General features: G+C 37.7%; 1 protein-coding gene across 8 annotated transcripts in view; it reads left to right on the forward strand.

Annotated features, from left to right (window-relative positions):
- Positions 1 to 18,811, forward strand: part of ANAPC10 (anaphase promoting complex subunit 10) — a 38,992-nt gene that overhangs the window by 654 nt on the left and 19,527 nt on the right. For 4 of the 8 annotated variants that reach the window (XR_012042651.1, XM_072862414.1, XM_072862413.1 and 1 more), the window contains exons 2-4: positions 7,074 to 7,190; positions 8,598 to 8,688; positions 9,481 to 9,601. Coding sequence is in view for 6 of the 8 variants with exons in the window: in XM_072862414.1 (XP_072718515.1) it covers positions 7,074 to 7,190; positions 8,598 to 8,688; positions 9,481 to 9,601 (329 nt within the window). In the remaining 2 variants the exon portion in view is untranslated. Of the gene's footprint in view, positions 1 to 38; positions 267 to 351; positions 583 to 7,073; positions 7,191 to 8,597; positions 8,689 to 9,480; positions 9,602 to 13,607; positions 13,769 to 18,811 lie in introns of those variants that run through there. The other 4 variants (XR_012042650.1, XM_072862412.1, XM_072862410.1 and 1 more) reach the window with 4 other exon arrangements.

Raw genomic sequence — 18,811 nt, forward strand, 5'->3', positions numbered from 1 at the left:
GCGGCGCTCAGGGAGCGAGAGAGAGAGCGGCGCCGCTCGTCACGGAGAGGGGCGGGGCGCGGCGCGGGCGGTATCAGGCCGCGCGCTGGGAACGCGACTGTTGGTGACGCCATCTCCGGGTGACGCCGCCAGGGAGGCGCGTTACGCGCGAGGTGTGTCAGCTGTCCAGGCTCCCCGCCCTCGTCCCGGGGCGCTCCGTGAGGGGGGGGCCGGGCCGTTACGGCCCACACCGGCTCGACGCCGAGGGAAGCCCCCGGGGCGGCAAGGCAAGCCCAGCCTCGGGCCCCCAGCGCGCGCCGAGCTCCGCCTCTCCCCACCGGGTGCACGCGGGCACCTGTGGGCGGGCTCCGTCCCCCCCCCCCCGCCGTTCTCTTTTAAACCGCGCTCACGCAGCGCGCGGGCTCTGCGCGTGCGCGGCCGGGCGGCGGGAGCCGGCGGGGCAGCTCCCTTGGCGGGCGAGGGAGGGGCGCGGCGGGCGGCCAGCCCCCGCCTGACTTTTGCCCGCGCTGAGGGGACCCGCGCGGCACCGGCCCTGCCGCCCGTTCGCCACCCCTCACCCGCTGCAGCGGCTTCGAGGATCAGGTGGGGATGCTGCTCCGGTACCGACCTGGGGGGGGCGTAGCTCGTAGTCATCGCCTCCCCCCTCCCCCCCCCCCAGCCGGCGACGGGGACCGGGGGGTGCGGCTCCTCCCGCATCTCGCCTCCAGGTGTCATGGCATCCGCAGGAGCCGTGGCCGTGCCCGGGCAGAAGCTCCGCTGGCTGGTGCGGTGTGCTCGCTCGGCGTTTGTAGCGCCCACCGGCTCGGGGTGGGGGACTGGGGGCTGCTTAACTGGGTACCTCCTCCGGGTTCCTCTCTCAGTGCGTGCTTGTGTGTTTGCATTGACCCCCCCCAGCTGGGAGAGGGGAGCATGCTGTGGTGATTAAGCACAGCTGATGTCTTTTGTGAGTAGGTGTTGCTGATTTATTTCCAATCCTTAAGCGTTTTGTAGGCCTGGGGGCCACGGCCATAATACAATGTTGTAAAACTAATAAATTATACCTAAAATCGTAATTAAAAGTCCTACAAAGACGTCGTGGGAGGAGGGCTACCAAGGAGGCCTGAGTGAAAGCAGCTTGATTTGTCAAACTGGCTTCATCCTCTGATTACTGTGTTTTTTAAAGACTGCTTTCACTTAATATAAGCACTTGTAAAGAACTGCTTGCATCCTTTAAAGAACAGCTTGTATCCTTAGTAGGTAACTTTAGAAGTCTGGGCTTGTACAAAAATACATTTTAAAAAATGTATTTATTTAGATTGATTAGGGATACATGTATAAAAGTTGCTAATGTAATTCTTTTGTGCAGATGCTCTAGTTACCTTATTTTTAGTGAAATATATTTATGTTTGTGACAATGAAAGACTTAAGTCATTTTCAGTAACAGGCTTAAAGCAATATACTGAAGGCAGAGTAAAAATAATAAGTGTTTAAAATTGAGAGAATAATCTGAGGGATCAAATGTACTGGTGAGCTAGTTGTTGAAATAGGTTGCTACTGAACACTTACTGTGATTATTAAATGTTAATTAAACATTAGTAATTTGAATGTTCAATGTTACTGTTTAATCTTCCATCTGAATAAAAAATAGGAAGCATAGTAAAAGACTAGTTTCTGGATATATCTTGAGATCTTTAAAGGCCTTAAACCAACAAGGGTCCATCCAAAGAAAATGAGAGCAGGGAAGAGAGCTTGTGAGGTAAAAGGAGTAGTGCATGTAGGAAAGTTAGGGAATCTAAGGTATGAAATCCCATTTGTTACAAAGAACAGGAAAAACAGTCTTATAAGTCATGGATGTTGCAAAAATGCTAGAGTAGTCAGTGCAGCCTTTCTTAAGTTGTCAGATACTTGCTAAAACTGAATAAAATGATACAATGGGAATGCAGTCAGAATAATAATTTTAAAAAAGAGCAAAGCTAGCTGAGCTTTGATCTCCTGAAAGGTTCAAAGGAGGTGGTTTGGGAGGAGAATTTGTCAGTGAGTAGAAGACAATTAAAACCAATGTGCAAAAAGAAAAGGGACTAGTTTCGTTTAAGAACAATCTGGATCAAACTTTTTTTATAGTAGCCAATTAAGTTAATGAGGAAGGAATATAAGTGGTTTGTCTTGAATTTTACAGGGTTTCTGCCATTGTCTGGGTTGATGTTAAAAACAAGCTACTGAAATGTGGTCTAAAAATAATTTTTGTGGATCTTATACAGTTGGTTGAAAAATTGCTTTTGAAGCTGACTTGTAAATAATTCACTTTTAAACAGGGATGGCACGAAGTGTCCTCCTGGGGAGTTCTGTTTTGAATATATTTTCATTGTTTTCTGTAATGGTGAACACAAAATAGATGTGTCGCCAAGTTGGAAGGATTGCAAGCACTGTACAGCTCAGGGTCAGAATTCAAAATGATCTTGAGAAGATTGATAGCAGATTGGAAATCAGTGTAATTAAGTTCAGTTAACAAGAACTGAGGGAGGAAGAGAACACAGGGAGGAAAAATCAAAGGCATAATTAGTGGAAAGGGTATTACTGAACAGCAGACAGTATCCCAAAGAAACATTTGAGCACTGTAGTGCATAGTAAATTAAACATTAATTGATAAAATGATGTCCTTTCAACCAGACAGATGTTATTTTGGCATGTTAAGAGGTGTGATTAAATATAAAGACAAGGAAATTGATTACTCTGTTGAATAAGGGCCTTAGCTAAAATGGTATGGCCTTTTTTTTAGCCAAAGTATGTAGATCTCTAGACTCTGCAAGAATATTAGGTTTATAAAACTTGGTTTGTGAGGGAAACTTGAAAGGCATAGGCACACTAGAAAAGAAGAAACTAAGAGCCAATTTGATGAGTGCCCTCACATCTATAAAAGGGTTGCTACGTAAAGGCTAGTGATTAACTAGTATTTGAGTTCTCTGTAGAGGAAGAGATCATGCTTGTTTTTAGAAGGTAATACTTGGGTTGGATGTTAAAGCAAAACGTTTGGCTTTTAGGCTGACAAAACACTGAAGCTGGCTGTCCATAAAGATTGTGAAATCTCTTGTTGGAGAAGTGAATGGCTGGACAGACATATGTTGAGGACAGTCTGGTCTCTCAAAGGTCCTTACAGGTGTGCGTTTAAACAGTTCTGTGTGTACTAACATGGCAGAATTAGAAATTTTAATTGGAGAAAACTGCTTTGGAGTCTGCAAAAGTTTCCTTGAGCCTGGATTTTTATGGAGCTTTAGTAGGAAAGGACCATGATGTATCCTTCTCTATCTCCTCTTCAGTGTGTTGCAGAAGAGATGTGTGTGCTTAGTGAAGGGTTTGCTTTCAGGTATGCACCTTTGAGAAGTGTCTTCCACTGGTATACTGAGAATGACCTGTCTGTTTTGATTGTGAAAGGTAGACTGTTGAACCATTTAAATCCATTTCGCTCTGTTTATAAGCTGTATGTTTGTTAAAGCATCTTTAATGGCTGCTACTTCACAGGTGTGTTCTCTGGAAAAGAGCAGCTTCTCTAAGGAAGATGCTGAGGGATAAAGAGTTCAAGGAGGGGGGAAAAAAGTTCAGCTGTCTCGTCTTGATCAAAGGATGTGCATACCATATAGTGGAAAGTGGCAAAATGAAAGTGTGACATTGATCATGTCATTGCGACTTTAATATATTAATGTTATTAATAAGGAAACAGCAGCTTATTAATAATCTTTTGGAATAACTGAATTGGAAAATTGGAGATGTTTCCAGCCAATGCCTCTATGGACGTAGTGTGTCTTTCCATATTTCAGCACGTGTCAAGGAGAAGGGCTTCTAGACAGGTTACTTGTCTTTACACAGCCTGAAAAAAATAAGAAAAAACAATCCTCATTCCATTATCTTCTTGGGCTAAGAAAATGTTTTTGTGGTGGTGTTTTTTTTTATTTTATTTGGTGATTTAAATTACTTTTAATGTTAAGTATTTGTGTCTTGTCTAAATGAGGTACTTGTACTTCTGCTAGTAAAATATCCAAAAGTGTAACTTGAGTGAGCTGGCTTGTTGCTGTATTATTTTTCCTTAGTACTTCTATCAGCTTTCTGCTTTTAAAATCCTTAAGAGTATTGGGAAGCTTCAGCAAAGCTATCCAGAATGTATTGTTACTAAATTGGTTAAACAGAAGTTCTGTCATGAAAAGCTGACTTGATTACTTCAACTCATTAGTTCAAACATTAAAGATTTTCAGTCTTTCACATCGCTAGTGCACGATTTGTGGCTGACCTATTTGTCAGCAGTGGTTTGGAGTTGAAATCTGGATCTTGAGTAGCTTTGCCTGTTAGATAGAAGGAAACAAGCTCAGTTTAAGACAGTAGGAAACTTGGATGGCATTTGTTGCTGTATGTTTCAGACCCCCAAAATATATGCCTCAGACTTTCGTGAACCAGTGCAATACAAATCTTGGCAGCGTTAAGTTATTTAGGACTTCCTTGTGTGCCCTGAAGCTTATAAGAAATCTTAACATCGGTGTCTTAAGGGATTCTGCATACTTTAAAATTCTAGTAGTTTGTCTAGAAAGTGTGTGTAATCAACTTTCTGAGATAATCTGAGTGTACAATGTAATTTCTGTGATTTACCTTATTTTGGTGGGTTTTGATGGGATGTTTGCATACTCCTGTCTTAAGGTTGGGTTTTTCATTAATCTGAGAATAGCTATTTCTAGGAATGAAGATGTGACTATCAGATTTGGAGCTTTTTGCTATTTTTCTCTTGAAGTAAAAATAATGGAGTGTGAAGACTTGCTGGTGATGATATTCAAGAGATGTTTTGTATCAAATGAATAATTTAGCTTTACTTTGTGAGGTTGAATTTTCTGTGTATATTTTTAGAGGTGCGGAGAACAGCATTACTGTTTTCTATATAAATCTGAGAACTAAAATGAATGCAACTCAATGTCTCTTAGTTGGTTCATTGTCACAAAAGCAACAAAATAGCGCAGAGTTTGGACTAGTATGTGATTTGCGCTTTAAAATTCATGAGTCCTGGAAAACAGTCTTCCCAATGCTTAATAAACATCATTTGAATTTTGGTATTGGATGGAGATTGGACTAAATGATCTTTAAAGGTCCCTTCCAACCCAAACCATTCTGTGAAAAAGTTTGTTTTTCCAAGAGCTGTGAACTATGTGTTTTGTAATTTTTTCCAAGACTGTTTTAAATTCTTAGAAGATTAGAATACTTGTGGCATTGTGTTTTATTGAAGTTGCTATCAATAAATTTAAAGTTGTATTAAGTAGCAGCTAGTGTAAGTTACTTATTTTCTATTCTAGTCTATAATCTGTTCTACGTATTAACAGGTTTATGGTGTAGCCAATTCAGTAGAGAACAGCTACATTTTAAAGAGCCTATTGTAAATACCTGATAAAAGTTTTAAAACAGATAATGCAATATTTAAATACAGTGAGTGGGGAAGATTTATGTGCTAGTATCTAGTTATAGGAATGGCTAAATGGATTGCCTGTTTCATTTTTTTTAATAGTTTGATATATTTTAACAAAATTTTTCTGCATGGGCAAGGACTTTAAAACATCTTGTTGCATGAGTTTTTTTAATTGGATGGCATCAGGATTAGGATATCTGTGAATTATATGAATATATACGTGATATCTGTAGGATTAGCTGTCTAGTGTTCAACCCACTTTTCTGGAAGGATGGTGTTTGAGCAAGGCTTTCTGTGGCCTTTTGTGACACTTGCTGTTGTCAGTACATAGATTTTACTACACATGTAATTATTTCTATTTTATGGTAGTCAGGACTGCAGTCTTGTATATGAGAAAGTAGCAAAAGAACCCGGAAGTCTGTCTCAAGCCTGTGTTTGCAAAATGAAAAAAAGAAAAAAAATTTAGGCAAGGGCCAATAGAAAATGTTTGGTGTGGACAGCGATTTAACTACAGAATTCAGATTTCCTGGGTCTGACAAAGTTTTTAGCTGCAGAGTTGTGATTACATAGAAAATCTTGTCTCTGCCTTGTATCACTTCTGTAGTGGGTAAGGTCTGGATCCTGTGTATACCAGCCTAGTTCAGCACCTCATTTGCTATCTAGGAGAGGTACTGGAAAACTTTTTCTGAGATTTAGCAGAGCATAATATGATGTCATGAATGTAAGCAAAGGATTAGAAGTCACTCTTAATTTCCTGACTCTTGAGTGCTTTACGTTTAATTTTTAAGGTTTAATGTGGTTCCTTGCATGCAACTTCTGTTTCTTTGGAATCTTTTTTTTTTTTTGAAAAAAGTCTTTTAAGCTACTTTCTAGGAAGTAGTAAGGTGCTCTATACTAAATAAAAATCAACATGATTATGTTGTGGTATATATAGCAGTAGTCTAGGTGTTGAGACTGAGTGTGATTAGTTGAGCAGTGCAAGTCACAGGTTAATGATTCCAGACGAAGTTGTGAAGTTAAGGAAACAGACCATGCACAAATGTGGCAATAACCAATCCCTACCAAATTAGGGACTATACGATTTGTTTAAACTCTCATTTCCTATTTTTAAGGAGAAGTATCTCCAGGAGGACAGGCTTGCTCTAGCTTCTGAATAGGCTTCTGAACTCGCAGATTAAGGAAACTCTTAAGTGTATGTGGAGGGGAAATGAAGTTGTATTGCTAGCCTTTAAATCAACAGGGTCTGTTTTAATTTCTTAAAACCAAACAAAACTGTAAAAAAACAAATCCTGAAACCCTGACTAACTCTGTATGTGTGAATTAGAATGATACAAGTAAAATATCTTATGAATGTTCCAAGTGTGTATTGAATTTTTAAGGACATAAAATTTACATGTATGTGGAACCTCTTATTTAAAGATATATTTTATTTTTTACTCTCTCTATTATTTTATTATATATAAAAATAAAAGAAAGGTTCTACAGCCATGCAAAAATATATACATATACATATGTGTATATGTATAAACCACATATTCTGTAGACTGTTATATAAGTGTGAGGCCAAAGAATTAAAGCATTTATATGAACAAACACAACCCTTTAATTTTCCCATGAAGCTAAAAATATATCAACTAACTCACTTGTTTTCTTTTACTAGAAATGACTACCCCAAACAAGACACCACCTGGTGCTGATCCAAAGCAGTTAGAGAGGACTGGTACTGTTAGAGAAATAGGTTCACAAGCAGTTTGGTCCCTTTCATCCTGTAAGCCAGGTAAAATCACAACAAATGATGTAAAAAGCTGAATGTACGTTTTTCTTCTTAGAATATAAAATGTCTTATCAAAACATAAAACATACATACAGAGAGTAGCAATAAAACTGCTGTGGTATAAGCTGTATGGGTAACCACTACAAATAATTTTGGCCTAGTCTGTATTTGATGGAATAGGAAAGTTATAACTATATCAAAAATCCTACAATGAGGAAATACGTCATATTAGCAAAACAGGTCTTTTACTGATTTTTATACCAAATTTGTTTTTTTACTTACACAGTGAACAAACTAAACCACGTGAGCAGAAACACGCTCAGCACTGTGTAATTGTTTCTATGCTTTGGCATTTTGCCTGGGTATCTTTGATTTTTAACTTAGAAAAACCATGCAGCTGGGTGACCTAAATGTTGTGTCCAGACTTTGCGTGGACTCAGCCATTATAGTGTAGCTCCCTACAATTCTGCAAGTAGAATGAAACTATTGAAAATGGTCCTGAGGTGCAGTTAATGATAGCTTATACCTGCTCAAAATATCTGAAAATCTGCATTCTTTTCATTTGAGGTGGCTGAGTTGCTACTTCAGAAATATCTGTTGGGAACTCATCTTGTTGCAGCCTAGAGTCAATGATCCCTTTATGTCACAATACTGTGCTCAGGCTGAACGTCTTTGGTCTGATATCCTGGTATCTTACTTGGAGAAAAATATCATATGGTTTAGTCGCTTCAAACAGAGTGAAGATAATTTTTTATTGCAGATTAAACTCAACTGCTGAATTAAAACTGCAGCTAGTGTGGGCAATCAATAAAAGGATGTGATTAGTAAAAGGACAGATGATGAGGGAACAGAAAAATAAGGATTTGGAGTTGTTTCTTTAAATGTCACAGCATTAACTTTCAGGAATACTGTTTTTGGCATCTATTGCTTGTTCTAGCTACTAACGTGAAAAAGTAAAAATATTTCAGGAGACTACTTGAAAACAAAATGTTGTATTTGGCTAAAATTTTATAATAAACAAATGGTCTCTGCTAATGATTTTCCTCTAGTTCAGCAGTTAGATTATAGAATAGGTGGAAAAGCCTAACCATTAAGTATTGTTCTTGCAATTAGTATGAATTACTGCTTAACCATTTGAAATTCCAGGACATGTTGAATGGTTTCAAACCCCACAGACTTCAATAGGAGATAGGAATGTAAAGACACTCAAGTACTGAGCTTTGATTGACAGATTCCCCTGTTTCAGTTTTGTGTCACAAAAGCATAGGCACAACTTGGATATCTAGAAATATTTCCTTATATGTTATAACTTAGGATACATTAGTTTGTAACAGCTGAAGAAAAGTTATGTCTGTGATGTCTGCATCATGGTAATGGGATATTCAAGACTATCACATTTTCTTTTCTTAGGATTTGGAGTGGATCAGTTACGAGATGATAATCTAGAAACTTACTGGCAGTCAGATGGATCACAGCCTCATTTGGTGAACATCCAATTTAGGTATTAAAAATTACTCTATATGGGTTAGGGTGTTTTGTATAACTTTGTATTGAATACTGTTCACCAAGATAGGAATTTTGGAAGTGTGAGGACTCCTGGGTTAATCCTCTTATCTAACTGGCTTCTTACCAGTTGGGTAGCATTTATAAAAATGAGATTTTCAAATGTTATGGTTACTAAATGCCTAAATAAACAACAAAAAGGAATGTTTAGTAGTATGTAATTTGTAACAGTTTCACATTTACCTACCTAAGGTGACATTTTTGTCGTGACTTTCTGTCTTTGAGTGTAATTTGAAGGGTAGATGACTGTTTAAAGTAGTCCTGTATGACTTCACTGATTCATTGAGAAACCTTTTCCTATTCTATTCTGTGTACGATGCTTTCAGTCCTTTTTCTTTAACTAAAATCTTAAGATTAGATTAGATGCTTGTCACCTTTATTTGCTTTCTGGAGAACTCTTTGGTGTAGTAATAGAGCCCATATTTGATAAGCTAACTATATGCTTCAATCACATACAAGTGCTTATTTGGCATCTTGACCTTTGTTGTATTTCTTGGTGTACTGACACTTCTGAAGGCAGACAAAGGAGAACAGTGAAAATCAACTCTGTGTATGTAACTTAATGGGGAAAAACACGTAGTTGCTTTGACAGCGGGGCTGTTATAAATCAGTAGACATACTTGTATTACGTTTTAGAACACTTAAATCCTTAGTTATTACAAACTAGCAACAAACTCATCCTGAATATTTTTCTTTACTATGCTTACATAGCTTTTGTTGCTTCTTGCAGAAGAAAAACAACAGTGAAGACATTATGTATCTATGCAGACTACAAATCTGATGAAAGTTACACTCCGAGCAAAATCTCTGTCAGAGTAGGAAATAATTTTCATAATCTCCAGGAAATCCGGGTAGGTCAATGATGCTTTGCTTTCTGTCTTAAAGTAGTTCCCTCTCATTAGGATATCTGATGTAGTAAAATTGTTTTGGGAGGTAAAATATAGCATTGTGCTTGGAGGGGGAAAATGGCTGGGTTTGTTTTGATGTTTGCTTTTAGTTTTTATCTTGTAAATTTACTAGGCTGGCTTCTGTTTTTATCAGGCTCCATTACCAACGTGGTTATAACAGACTTGATACATAGATCCTGTAATGGAACAAAGAGTAATAAAGAGTGGGGTTTTCCAGAACAGGGCTGTTTAGAATTGGTTAAACTTTGATCTCCCTTAAAATATCTGCAAACCCTATGCATTGCATACATCAAAAGGGAGACTTAGCTTTTAAATACTTGCATTTTTGGACTTAACTTGAATTCATGCCCCTTTTTTTTTTTTTTAATGAATGGGTTGCTTAGCTATTGAGTCTCACTAGGAATCAGAATTTAAAACTACAGGTTTTAGTTATGGCTGTGTATAGTGCATAAACATCTTTGGAGTCTGGATTTCATTTTTAGGAGGCTGCATGTACTCTTATTAACTAGTAGCATCTGATTCAAAGCTCACTTGGAGACCCTGGCAAAAAGAGATAGGGACACAAGGCCCAATCATCAGTTATGCAAAGGTTTCTTTGTATTTTACTGGTTAGAGAATCTTCATGAAAGTGAGAATCTGTTACATCTTTGCCAATAGCTGACTCTCCCCACTACTGATGGTAAGAGCTAGGGGAATTGCAACACTATCTTTTCCAAAATCGTATACAAAGCAAGCAAGATACCAATTTAAATTGGAAGTCTAATGTAAATTACAATCGGATGTGTTCATAAATGATGTTTTACTTCTGAGTATAGTTTCTAATCTTTTGCAGTGCTTTTTTTTTATACTGGACAGTCTCCGAGATGTAGACATTTTGGAAGGGATGTTTGTTGTATTTTTGTATGTTTGTTTGATGCATTTTTGTTTTTAACAACATGATGCAAACTCCAGCTTCCATTTCCATAGATATGACATTTGATGCTTAAGACTTCGAATAGGACATAGATTTGTAATGTTTTGTTAATATTTTTATTTACAAAAGTGTAATAGTCAAATTTTGACTATTTTTTAACAGTATTTTTTCATGGTGACACTTCTAGCCAGAAAAAGTTTCTTCAATGGGACAGCTGAGATCAGATTTGAGTTGCTTTAACCGCTTAGTTTTGTTAGCCTTTTGGTAAATAGTAAAAGCAGATTTAAAATAATCCATGATCTTTGTAGAAGTCCACCTTGTAAACTAATCAGGTTACTCATGATCAGGTATCTTTGCTAATTTTGAGTTACAGTAGCCTCGTGTTTCAGATTCCTCTTCTCTGGAGCTCAACAGCTACTGGCTGATATATTGGGAAGGTTTAACTTACCTCCCCTATATGGCAGGTATTACAATAACAGAAGGATCGGAATGATGAGAAGGGAGGTGCTAAATAGTGGTTTGAATTTTTACTTTGGGGATTTTTATTGTTTTCACTTTGTTTTTCAGTGTTTGAAGTCCAACAAGAGCAATTTTTAAGTAGAAGGTTGTAGATGCAGTGGGAATAGAAAGTGTAGTAAAAATGTATGCCTCTGTGTTGGCGCTATGTATCTTATCTATATCCTTTCAATGATTTGTGATGGTCTCTCAAGTTTTCACCTATACTTTTATCCTAAATCTTAAATGGAAGGGTCTTGACTCTTTTTTAAATTAAATATTCTTTTGAAAAGAAATGAATCATCACATTACTTTGACTTTCATCAGCTGCAGATTCTGTCTTTTAATCTTAATTGCATCGCAGCAATTTGGGAGTTGGACACTGTAACAGTAACAGCAGCTGGATCTTTTCCTTGTGAGAGTACGGGTCTGTTTTCCGAGTGTCCACTAGATGTCATTGTTGTCCTTAATTAGCAGTTTGATTTTGTGCTTGTAGTCTACTCTTCCAATAACTACATGATTATCCGTTTATAATAATGTTTAGTACAGCCTTATACATATAACTGCAATAACTTAAGTTTCTTATACAGTGGTAAACTCCCACTTTTGAGGGTATATGTGTTAAAGATCTATAGAAACAATAAAATATATAATAAGCATATTAGTCTTCTGCAGTTTCTCAGGCAATATTTCTTTAGCATTTTCTTGCTAAACACATAATGTATTTAGTTAAAAAAGGCACTTCTAAATGAAACAAGTTACTAGTATCTTTTATAGTATATTAATATTACTGTAATATGTTGCATGAGAGCAGTAATTCTTATGCATACCACATGCTCTTATGCTTTTTTACTTCAAAACTGAGATGAAAATATGGTCAAGCTGCTTACTAATGAGATACAATACTTTGATGTTGTAAAATACTAGTGACTAACTTTGTCACCACTATAATGTTAAATACTGCTATCAATTTTCATATTTCCTAAACTGCTTGATACTCAGAATGTGTTTCTTAAATTTTCCTTCAGTCCTTAAACTTTCTCATTTCTTCAGCTTCTCTGACACATAGGCAGGGTATTAAAGCAGTGTGAACTGTTATGAGCTCTTTAGAGAAATCTGCTTAATTATTCCATTGGCTTCAGGACTGATTAACTGGGTGGAAAATCCAGCTAAATCATTTTATATTTTTCCATGGATGTTTGCCCAGCTCATAGTGTCTAATGAAAGTCCTATGATGCCTCCATGTGTTTTCTTCCTAATGGTCTAATTTTCAAAACAATGCAGTGTGCTGTTAGGCTAGGTTTTATCACTAATACAAGATTCGCTTTAGTTTGTGGTCTAGTATGTAGGCATGTCCTTTTTGGAACTTAAGATGAAATTATTTTCTGAATACAAGTGGGTATCCACCCCCTCCCCCGAGAAACAAGTCATTTGTACCCCATCGTATGGGTGAGAACAGCAGTCATAATCTAGCAGTATTATTCCCTTGCTCAGCTGGAGGAACTACAGTTAAGAAGTGTGTGGTAAGCCTTCTCTTCTGACTTATGTGCCTTTTTATCATAGCTGTCAAGCTTGAAGAGCAAGTATTTTCTCATTTCCAGTCTGACTTCTTCCACAATAAGGTGCAAACAGTCTGGGTGGACAAGGTAGTCTTTAGAGGCATTTTTGGAACAGCATCCAGACTCTTCAGTATGTAACTTAAGTTATTACACTTTCTCATGATATGAAAATAACTCACTGCAAAGGATGCAAGTCAAATGTTGGCTGCAACAGATGTCTGGTCTCTTCAAATAATGCTCACCTACTTTTGTTGCCTTTGTACCTCTCCTGTTTGTGTAGTTCAGAGAAGCTGGCAAGCTTTGCGATAGGACCAAACCACTGCTAGTGCATGGCATTGCTATGTGTACTTTGCTTTTCACATTGCTTAAGGGTAGTAATAATCCACATGGCAGATAAGATGTATTAATGTTCAGGCCTAAAAGGGAACGATCAGAAATATCCCATCGGAGGAGGGGGACAGGAAGCTGCTGGCCATGATTGTGCTCCCTTTATGCAGTAGGGTGAATCTGCAAACAGATAGCATCATGGCTTTGTGTAACCTAGGTAAGCAAGGTGTTTGCTCTTTGCTTCTTTGCAACAGGGTAATTTCCCTGGTTAACAACCTTTATAGGTATGCTGTGATCTATCACTGGGCAGCAATGGATAGGCCTTATGTAGGAAAAAGTTACTGGAAGTCCTATGTAGCAGCCTTTGCATCAAAGAATGATACTAAGTATTAAACATTGCTTTGGAAGAGGCCTGCTTTAACTCAGTTGCTGTACGCTTTCCACCTGGAACAAAAGCATACTTAATGTTTTCAACAGGACTCAGTTCTGAAGATGACTTTGAAGACTCTGGTGAAAGCCCTGTAATCTTAATACGTCTTTGCTGGCAACAGCACGAGTCCTTTGTTTCAACTTTTTGTTGTCTTTTGTTGAATTGCTGTCTATTTTGTTTTCAGTTTGTTTTCTAGCTGTTTTGATCTTGGTGTTTTGTAACCAGGTGCTCCAGAGCCGTCGCAAGCACAGCAGTCTCCCTAGTGGCATGGTATTGTGACCAAGCACCACGGACAGGGCCACTTCTTCACTGATTTAAGAGATTCTGCACTAGACCAGGGAATTATCAACCAGAGGAATGCCCAAACTGGGGAACTTTTCCGAGAGGTAGTTAAGGAAGTCTGACCCTATTGTAATCTCTTTACTCGTACAGCGTCCAGTGATTGTAGGAAAGAGGCTGGACTTTTCTAGACACTTTCTGAAATTCAACAGCTAGTAACCTCAACCTGTTTTCTGTATGTGGAGTAAACTTAGATACTGAGGAACAAGGAGTTGCTAACTTATCATAGGACTGTTGCAAGTTAATGAATCAAGAAAATGTACTGCTTCTGAGTCTCTGATCAGACATCTCTAAGGTGTATTTTAAACTGCTTTCCTCTGAAGATGGAGTACTGAGTTGTTACTGCTTTATTTAGATTCCTGACTAGGCTTCAGGTACTTTGGTTAGAAACCATTCCTCTGTGTTCGTTCTTCCGTATAAGAAAAGATGCATTTCTGACCCCTAACTATTCCTTGGGCTCAGAATGTCAATTAAAAATATTCAGTCTGCTTTCTGCAAACTACACTTGATGCTAAGAAAAGACTGAGTAAGCTTTAGTTTTATAGAATTTCAAACTGTAGTCTTTCTTGTCTGTCTCTAGGATGCTCTGCAGATGAGGTCATCACATCAGCTTGTTCACTTTGATTGTTATCTTGTTGTTATGCTAGTTGGGTATGGATTTAGTTCATCAGACCTGTTCCTTACATCTAAAATTTACCAGTACTGGAAATCTGCAAAGCAGAGGAGTAGAATGATCCACTGGTATTGGTTATAGTTACTAAGCCTTGTGATTGATGTCAAGGCTAGGAGTCAAGTTTAGGAAGCAGGGTTATTTCCATTTCATGCAGTTAGTATTCCATATTTCCACCTTCCAGCAGAGAGGATATTTTGTGAATCACCAACTGGGATGTTCACATGAACCCCTCTTTACAAAAGAAAGGCTAATTTAATGACATAATATCACTATTTCATGCTGATGTCATAATGACTGTAGATGATATGACCTGCTTATCATTCCTATGCTTATGGAAATCAACTAATATATGCTTCAAACTGTGGAAATTATGAACAGGATTGCAGTTTTCCTGCTTTTTATACCCTGGAATGGCCATACATTGGAACGGAGCTTACTGTGCAATCATGAGAAGTGCAGTTATTGAAATGGCCTTTTGTGCATATGAAGTATGTGTGTACAAATAGTGAGATCCACATGAGATCTAGAAGGATTCTGAAGAATGGAAGATTATTTTGGTCCACGCATCATAAAAGTGTTAGGCATTTTTATCTTACCTTGCTCTGAAATGGTATTTTAAGAGAAATAAACATCTCTTCTGTTGGATCTTAGAGAAGAAAAGAGGAAAACAAAACATTGTTTTTATGCTGTGGCATATGTTGCATGCAGACAGATATTTTTTCTTGTTTTGTATTCTAGCATTCAAAAATGAATCTATGAAGTGACCTTTTCTTGCCACAGAGGGACTCAATTAGGCAAGGGTACATTAAAGAGGCCCTGTATTTTTAATACTGTCAGTCTGACTTTACCTTCTGAAGTAGAGGAAAAGCCACGTGAAAGAAAGTGGCAACAGCTCCATGGAAGGCAGGAACTTGATGAAGTACAGAGCTTTCCTCAAGGGAACTCAAGTATATAGAGGCTAGGAACTGATCGAAGCACAGAATTTTACATATGTGAAAGCCTCGCCTGGAATTATAACCTTTTTCATGATTATTTGATCTAAGTTCTACCATGGAAAAGGAATTGGAAAAAGTGTATGATTTTTCATGTAAAAGTGAGAGTTTCTCTCTCCAATGCCAATGAGAAAAGGCAAGATAACTTACTAATAAGTTTGACATTAATCATTTATGTTATTGCTGTGTAATACCTGTTTTGTAGCAAGTGTTTGGTTACATGGTTTCATGTCTTTTCTGTGCATTAAGTTCTAGTTGGAGGATTTGAAGAGATTTCTTAAGAAGCTTGTTTGTTATATATTTTATTTCTGTAAAAATCTTTCTGGTATGGATGGCTTAAAACTGCAGATTAAAAAAAAAGTGTGTTATCAACGCAGGGAAACTGTCCTCCAATATGATGGGGGAATTTTTCATAGGCCTTGATGCAAGCCTCCACTAGTGTAGTCTAATTACAATACTACAAACAAATTCCAGTCCTTTCTTTGGTGGACAGGAGCAGGTTGCAGATACTGCTTGGTGTGTGAGAGGAGAGCACCAAATAGTTGAACTTTTAAAATTAGTATTTTTTAAAAAAAGCAGGGATAGAATTGTGGCCTTATAGCAAGTATAGAATAGTATAGAAAACCAACTGCAAATTTAGATGGGCATAGTCTCCAATGCTCTTTTGAAGTACGCAGGATGATAATACTGTTGTAGAATGGTAATACTATTAGTCGTCTTGTAGAAAGGTTAAGTGATTTGTTTATAGCCTATGCAGATTATCTGTGCTATTGAACCAATATCGCAAGTCAAAGTCCACATCAGGTTGTGTCCAGTTTATACCTGACCAATTGAAACTTGTAATTGTAATGTTCATTGGTATCAGATTGTGAATGCTTGACATTTTTGTTCAAATAAATTAGTTCTGTCTCGAATTTCCTGGTTTGCACTGGTATAATTTACATCTACCTAAAAAACCCCCACAAAACCAAGGTAAAGCACCATACACACTTATGTGTGAAGTTCCTTCTTCAGCTAAGCCAAAATAAAGCATTCCCCCTTCCAGTCCTTAAAAGTTATTGTTCCCATTTGTTCATCAATTTGTTATATTGACTCAACTTTTCTTGGTGACATTTTTCAGAAAAGCTATTTGTTTTCAGTGGTGCTTTAATATTGATTAAATGGCTATTAGAGATTTAATATACTGTGTATACTTCTGTGTTGTTCACCAAGTTTATTGCTTTATGGAATCCATATTTCCTTACTGATTATCTCTGTGATTGTCTCTTGTACTACAGACTTCTCAGATGGTTTAAGTAGGCTTTTCAATTTTTGTAGTATCAGTATAATGCCAAAAGTGGTAGAATACAGCCATGAAAGATAGCTGGTTTTCCATTATAGTTTATTACCTTCTATATGTCCCTGAAGGATTTGTTCAGGGAAGACTTGAGTAATGAAGAACAGTGTCCTAATAGACCAGCCCCTTTACCATTCCTAATTAGTAAAAATGAAGAATCTCTTCTTTGCAAGAAGATTTTTGTATGAAGGGTGAGGGGAGTGCATGTATGTGTTTAAAGTTCTGTGAGACTAGAGTCTGTCATTTTTCCTCTTTGCACATTTTGTCAGCGGCCTGGCTGTGCTGCTGACTTACAAAAATTTTAGCTAGAGCTGTGGAATAGTCTTTTTTTTTTTTTTAAACTCTACCAACTTCTGCAGCTGATTTCCACCCCCCTACCCCTATGCTTTTGGCTTTTGTGAAAGCATTTTATGTAGCCTTTAACCCTTAGTGCTACATATAGCATCTCTGTTTCTTTTAAAGCACGGCTTTTTTCTTTTTAATGCCTGGATAGAGCGGAGATGCTGATCTGTCTCTCTTTGATAGCATTACCAAATTTTTTTAGCTCCTAGAGAGATCAATCAAATGTCTGTGTTCTTTAGCTCCTCGGAATTGGTCCAAATATGTATATTTAGGTACAATATATCATATATATTTAAAACAGTAGGCCCCCCCCCACCCTTCGCTCCCTGAAATTCAAGCTGTAATCAAAGTTATGTGCTATCAGGCTGAGGGAAGAAAAGCATGTTTTTCTTTTACATGCCCAAAATGTAGTGAAAATCCCTGTGGACAGTCGTGTTTACAAGGGTAACTGTCTGTGTTCAATTGTGGGTTATAAAAGCGCTTGCTTGAATAAATACACTGAGCTATCAGGCAGAACAACCAATAGTTCGTTGGACTAATTGACCTTGTCAGTAGAATAGAAACACTTGCAAATAAAATTCCCATTGCCAGCAAAGTTGCAACTGAAAACCCCTGAAGAAACTGTGTATATCCTCTAACTATCTTGGAATGCAATGATTCAAGCAGCAGACATGTGGGGTGGGGGGGTAGAAAGGGGGAATCATTAACTAAGAAAGTTTTATATACCAGTGTTTCTCAGTGATCTTTTTCTCGTAGCATGAGGTTATATGTGTTCCTAAAATTATTAAGTAGTTCACTTTCCGTATTCAGAGTTATGTTTTTCTAACACTTGTTATTACTTTTACCATATCTCAGGTCCCCTTGTATTATTTGTTTTGCTGGTCTGCTTTTATTATAATGTACCCTTTTCAGAAAAGGCAAAGATGTTTGGCTAGTGACCACAGCATGTTGTAATGAGGGTGGAGTGTGTTTGTCATTCTACAGCAATGGTTGACTTAAATGAATGCTAGAGTCTATAACCACGCATACTGTGTCAGTTTATCTTTTTGAGTATATTAAAATTGTGTAACAATGGAAAAGAATCACAGTAAATAACAGAATATCTGGTCTTCCTATCAAAAGCATGATGGAACCATTTTTTACTTTACCAGTGATGAGTCATGTATCTTCTTACTAAAAAAAGGATAATTTTTCACTCCAGAAATAAGTCTTCACAAATGAATTAGTCATATATCGGAGATTTCCTTTTAAAAAGTTGGGTAATGTCATACAGGTGGAAGTAGTATTAAAAAAAAAAAAGCAACAGTGAAAGACATAACAGGCTTCACTGTGTACTATAAAAACATGATTTTATTTCGGTTAGAAAACAAAACAGGAAAAATGGCATTTGGAAAAAATCTGAAAAACAGTTTAGTTAGCTGCTAAATAAACTTCAGAGATGAAGGTTTAAAAAAAGCACCAAGATTTGTAAAAGGGGGAGGGATAGAGTATTTCACCTTAAGTAAGGGACAATGTGTAATAAGGGATTTTGTGGTTTTACAGCTCGGTGCATGTGTTTGAAAGCTGTTCTCTCAGCAACGTGGGTGGCAGGTTATGCTACCATATAATGTATTGTAGTTGGCTCTCCACACTTGTCAGGGTTAGCGTTCAACCATTCGGAAAATTTTCCCATTGTTCTATCATGTGAACCAAGGCTAGTGTTGAATTCCCAATAACCTTCTGCAGGAAAAAGAGGTTTAATTAGAAA

Source organism: Ciconia boyciana, chromosome 5 (genome assembly GCF_034638445.1).
Source record: "Ciconia boyciana chromosome 5, ASM3463844v1, whole genome shotgun sequence".
Lineage (NCBI taxonomy): Eukaryota > Metazoa > Chordata > Aves > Ciconiiformes > Ciconiidae > Ciconia > Ciconia boyciana.